General features: G+C 59.2%; 1 protein-coding gene across 1 annotated transcript in view; it reads left to right on the top strand.

The window, feature by feature from the left end:
- The window catches only part of PUS1 (pseudouridylate synthase 1), a 9,905-nt gene that overhangs the window by 1,940 nt on the left and 2,005 nt on the right, over nucleotides 1-5,960 (top strand). Inside the window, 3 exon segments of the mRNA XM_025045534.1 lie at nucleotides 618-755; nucleotides 2,467-2,569; nucleotides 5,464-5,960. Coding sequence (XP_024901302.1) covers nucleotides 618-755; nucleotides 2,467-2,569; nucleotides 5,464-5,960 — 738 coding nt within the window.

The raw sequence follows: 5,960 nt of genomic DNA, 5'->3' as shown, positions 1-5,960 counted from the left end.
CTGCTGAGCCATGGGGCTGGCCCAGTCGCAGTGGGGAGGCCGCGGACTGGAAAGGACTTCCCCACTGCAGCAAGTCCTGGTGTCGGGTCCTGCGGGCCCAGGATCATGCTGAGGGCCATCCGGCAGGGATGTCATCGGAGATGGTTCTGGAAGCAGTGGGCATCTTTATCCCTGCCGCACATTCATCCCAAGAAGTTGCACTGGCTCACGTGAGCCGAAGCGTTTAGGAAAAGCCGAGGATGTGGCGTGCAGCCCTGGCCGGCAGCGGCTTGGGTGGGTTCCTCCTCCGAGCCAGGGGCCTGCCTCCCTACAGCGATGGGGGCGCCCTAGGGTCCTGAGGACGGGTGTCCCTCTGCCGCGGGTGCTACAGGCAACGGGGCACCAGTAGCAGCGGAGTGCTGGTCTCAGACCTGACCAGGAGGAGGAAACGGAACACCCAACTTAACCTGGCTGTTTCACGGGCTGCCGGGGGTGGGGAGTTTCTGGAGACCCGGGGTGCCGTCAGGTGCTTTCCTACTTCCCCTGGGAGGGCGCAGGCTACAGGGTCTCCCCACGGCCACGGTGTGGGTCCTGACTTGTGGGTAATGACCGAGCGACAAACCGTTCTCTTTCCCCAGAGGAATGTGGGGTCCTCGCAGTTCAAGACCATCGAAGACGACCTGGTGTCCGCCCTGGTCCGGTCGGGCTGCATCCCTGAAAATCACGGAGAAGACATGCGGAAAATGTCCTTCCAGCGCTGCGCCCGCACGGACAAGGTAGGCGGTGCCTGGCCCCGCGCGTGCGCCGCCCTCGGCCGCCTTCGCGCCCGTGCAGCTTCACTGGCGGAGACGCGCAGGAGCCCGCAGGCGCGGCCCAGCCAGTGCGGGGCGGTCTGGGTCCTCCCTGCCAGCAAGACGGCGTCCTCCCAGTCTGTGGTTTGTCCTCTGTCGCCCCTGTGGGTGGCATGGTGGCCATGCTATCTCCTGCCCTAAATCGCCTGTCGCGGGTCTGCCACTGCTGTGAACGGACAGGCGGCTGCAAGGGCAGCCGACCTTCTGAGGTCAGTGTTTCACTGGCCAGTCCAGAGGGAAATGGAAACAGGTGAAATTGGTTTTAATAATCAGTTTCACTTAGTATTTGAAATTCATTGTGTATTTCCCACTGACAGCCTGTTTGACACACTCAGCCACACGTAGCCAGTGCCTCCGTATTGGAGGGTGTGGGCCTAGAGCACAGGGAATTTGGCCTGTGTGACATCTCACCAGGTGATTTCTTTCTTTTTTCTTTAATCTCCAGTTTTTTATTTGTAAAAATGCCAGACCTTCACAAGTCTTGGGAACAACGCAGCGAGTACCCCAAGCAGCCTTCCCCGAGATTTCGCAGTGCTAAAGCTTTGCCGTATTTGTTTTCTGTTTGTCTGCCTCCTTTTTTCGCCTTAAACGGAACTATTTGAGAATAAGTTGCAAACGTTGTCAGCCTTCACTCCGAAACCTGTCAGCGTGAGTCTGCTAGGGTCGGCTGCATCCTCAGGCAACTCCTCAGTGTGACTGTCACCCTTGGGAAACTCAGCACTGATACGGTGCTTTGGGTTTTGGCATGGACCCCTGTCCAACCCAGGTCGCTGGCTGCCTGCAGCCGTCGTGCCTTTTGAGTTCCCTTCAGTCTCGGGGGGGTCACCGGGGTCGCCTTGCCTCCTCCGTGTCCTTCCTGACGTGATGTTTCGGGACTGTTCAGGCCAGTTGTCTTGAAGAACGTCCTCCGTCTGGATTTGTCTGTTCTCGTGACGAGATTCAGATAGAAAAAGTCGGAATATTATGTCGCTACACTGGAGTCGCTTTTCTTTGCGTATAGCATTCGACCCGTTTTAGGAGCTGTGACTGCAGTGCACAGACAGGTGATGTAACATCAGTGAAGAGTAAAACAGGTGAAGCAGTGGCCCCGGGGCATCTCCAGTCAGGTGACTGCGCGGGGCTGTGCGTCCGGGGAGCCCCACTGCCCACCCTCTCCCTAGAAGTTCCTGCTGCGTCGACTTCCATTCAGGTGTACACAGAACAGGGGTGGTGTGGCCAGCGGCGGCGTGTGGGCCTGGGCTGTGTGCAGCCGGTGGTTTTACCTGCGCAGCCGGCATCTGCCCCGTCTGGAACGCCGCCCTCGGCAGCAGCGCGGCGGCTGCGACCTAGACGGTGCCCTCGTCCTTGTGCTGCCGCGCAGTTCTGACGTCAGCATTGCGTTTCCTGTTTCCCCAGTCGCTGAGGGTCTTTCGAGGTGGGGCTTCATTTCCCATCTGCGTGGCGCCGTGTTCTTCCCCAGCTCGTGTTTCCCTGGGCTTTGGAGGCATCGTGCTCCGTGAGCCGTGGCGTGCGAGCATCACGCTCGAGCCCGATTGATCCCTCAGTCGCGTTCCTAAACGCGGAACCCCTGTGAAAAGGTGTAACACTCACGCGGGTGCTGCTTGACGGGCCCCTCCACCTCGTGCTTCCTTTGCAGGGCGTGTCTGCGGCCGGCCAGGTGGTGTCCCTGAAGGTGTGGCTGATCGACGACATCTTGGAAAAGATCAACAGCCACCTCCCGTCTCACATTCGAATACTGGGTAAGCCTGGCCGCGCACGCGCACATACGCGCGCCGGGGGCGGCTAGTCTTGCAGGAAGACTCAGAATTTCTTCTTTCGTCACACTTCTCTGGGGTGGAGTTAAGACAGCAGCCCTCTTAGCAGTGGGCGGGGTGGTGGAGAGTCCAGATCCGCCTCCCCCAGAAGGGCGGCGTGGGGAGCACCTCCACTGCCACACCGCGCACTGGATCCCAGAGTTCGGATTTGATGAAGTTGAATCAGGGGCAGGTAAACCCTCTTATAGCAGGCCGCGTAAGTAGGAGTTTTACATCTTAGTTTTTAAAAGAAATCCAACCTGATTCTCTGCCTTTTGAGCAGCGTGCAGGTGCCGTTTACGTTTAGTGTGGCGCTGGGGTGGCCGCTGTCGACTGTGGCACCTGTTTCTCGTTTCCCCTTCTGTGCTTTGTTTCCCTTCTTTTCTGCCTTCTTTTGGATTAATTGACTTTTTTACAATTCCATTTAATTATCAGCTTGGTTGCCCTGTCAGCTGCAGCTTGCTGTGTGTTTTCAGTAGTTGCTTTGGGATTTAAAGCAAGGGTTGGCAAACTTTCTGTAGAGGACCGGGCAGTGAAATATTTGGGGCTTGGTGGCCACATAGTTCATGGTCTCTGTTGCGTATTACTATTATTATTTTTTTAACCCTTTCAATCTCAGCTTACAGACTGTACAAAAACAGCCATGGTTTTGGCCATCGTTTGCTAGTTCCTGGGTTCAAGCATGCATCTCTAACTTACCACCGTCTACTTTAGGCGAAGTCGCACCACTTGGCGTGGGGTCTGAACACCACAGCGGCACAGCTGCGCCCTCGCCTCCTGGCTCTGTGCCATCGTGCACGTGTACTTCACGTCCGCACGTGCCACAGACCCCACACTACGTTGCTACTGTTTTTCTTTCAGCACCCAATTGACATTTTCAAAATCTACTTTTTAAAAATCGAAGTAGAATTCACGTGTAAGAAAGCACATATTTAAGTATGCAATTAAAAAGTTGACGCGTACACGCGTACACCTGTGAGACCACCCCAGCCGAGACAGCGCACCTCCCCATCACCCCCAGGAGATGGTGCCCCCGCCCCTCCCACCCCCTTCCTCTCCAGCAGCCACTGGTCTGCTTTCTGCCACTGCAGGCGAGGCGGTGCTCTTACCACTGTCTGCTTCAGGCGGTACCTTCAGGGCTTTGCATAAATGGAGCACCCAGCGCGTGCTTTCTGTCTGGCGTCTCCCACTGCGCCTGGTGCGAGTCTCCACGTCACTGTTTCCCATTGGTTCCTGTTTGCAGCCGCACGGTGTCCCATTACAGGCGCATCTGCAAAGTGTCCGTTTACCTGCCAATGGGCATTTGCGTGTTTCCAGTTTGGGGCTAATACGAAGGAAGCTGCTGGGAGCCTTTATTTGGCTGCTGGTCTTAAGTGGGGTTCTTAATGCAAAGTCAGTCACCCTGTTGGTGGTTGTCGGTTGCCCGCTGTCCAGTTCACTTCTGGTATAACACGGTGTTGTTTGGGTGACCCTGTGGCCTTTCTTTGCCTTGCGAGGATAGCGCCCCCTCCCCAGCCCTTCCGAGAGTAAACCCTCCTGAAGTCCCAGTGGATGCCTCTGACCGTTCATTCCATGGAGGAGATTGTGACGTCTTCCATAGGTGGCTCCCGGCTTGCGCTGAAGCAGTGCCATGCCCTATACACAGGGACTTCAGGAATTGGCACTGCTTCTGTGACCTGGCGACATGGTCGTCTGCTAGCATTTCCCGCCTTTCCACAGCAGTCATGTCCTCAACAACTGACATCACACACACACAGCAGACTTAGGGTGCTCGGAGTCGATGAAGTTGAATTTTTAACCCAAGACAAAAAATTAAAACTAAAATTACCCTCAATCAAACACGACAGGAGAGACAGAGGAACAAGGAGCACAACACAGCTGCTGCCCGGAGGCAGTCAGGCTCCTAACCGGTGCGGCGCTGGCGTCATTGTGCCCACGTGTAGATAGATGAGCAAGCTGGGCACAGAGCCAGCGCTTCATCGGCCTCCCAAGGTCACAGCCACCTGGGAGGGCCCAGTGCCCAAACTCACGTCGTAAATATGAGACCGAGTCCGAGTCGGGTTTTCAGTCAGACTCCCTGGGAGGCTGGACCCTCATAACCCGGTGGACGGGCCGTCCCAGGTAGTGACTGCAGGTCCCCGTGTGAGGAAACCGCCTGGCAGTGTCCGGGGGCGGGGGGGAGCGTGCTCCCCACCCCCAGCCCCGGGACCAGACCCCGCCAGGCGTCCCCGCTGCTCTGGCAGGAAGTCTGTGCGCTAGCAGGCGGCACCCGCGCTCCCGCTCCCGCTCCCGCGGACGGAGCCCCCGTGAGGTCCTTCGCTCCCCTGCCAATCACTCCGTCACTTAATAGGCAAACATTGACCGAGCACCTGCTGGGTGCTCCTGCGGGGGAGGCAGCAGCGGGCGCCTGCGGCCTGCTTCCGGGTCGGGGTGCTGCCCCCCTCATCTTGCCAACGCTGCAGAATGTATTCGGTCGTCTTCCCGGTGCTGGCCGTGCTGCCTTTTCGTTCTCTGCTGTCACGCGTGGTGCCGCGTCTGTGCCTGGATCCGCAGGGTGACTCCCACCGTGGGCTCGGGTCAGCACCCGCCCCCCGCCCCTGGATCCGCAGGGTGACTCCCACCGTGGGCTCGGGTCAGCACCCGCCCCCCCCCCGCCCCTGGCAGGTTCCGTCCCTCAGGTCAGGTCAGCGCCAGGGAGCGGGGGTTCGTTTGCACTGGGCTGCCCGAGGTTTGGGATGTCGCGCGTGCGCGGGGACCTGCTGCCCGCAGGGAGCCGAGCCTCGCTGGCATCAGGCGGGTCGGGGCGCAGGTCTGCAGCCTTTCTGCCCCCCTCCCCCCAGGACTGAAGCGGGTCACGGGCGGCTTCAACTCCAAGAACCGCTGCGACGCCCGGACCTACCTGTACATGCTGCCCACGTTCGCCTTCGCGCACAAGGACCGCGACGTGCAGGACGAGACGTACCGGCTGAGCGCCGAGACGCTGCGGCGCGTGAACAGGCTGCTGGCACGCTACAAGGGCACCCACAACTTCCACAACTTCACGTCGCAGAAGGGGCCCCGCGAGCCCAGCGCCCAGCGCTACGTCCTGGACATGTTCTGCGAGGAGCCGTTCGAGCGCGACGGCCTGGAGTTCGCGGTCATCAAGGTGACCGGGCAGAGCTTCATGACGCACCAGATCCGCAAGATGGTGGGCCTGGTGGTGGCCATCGCCAAGGGCTACGCGCCCGAGGACGTGCTGGAGCGCAGCTGGGGGGAGGCGAAGGTGGACGTGCCCAAGGCGCCGGGGCTCGGCCTGGTCCTGGAGCGCGTGCACTTCGAGCGGTACAACCGGCGCTTC

The sequence above is a fragment of the Pteropus alecto genome, unplaced genomic scaffold (genome assembly GCF_000325575.1).
Source record: "Pteropus alecto unplaced genomic scaffold, ASM32557v1 scaffold213, whole genome shotgun sequence".
NCBI lineage: Eukaryota > Metazoa > Chordata > Mammalia > Chiroptera > Pteropodidae > Pteropus > Pteropus alecto.
Note: the sequence above shows the minus strand (reverse complement) of the source record. Positions and strands in the feature narration are given on the sequence as shown.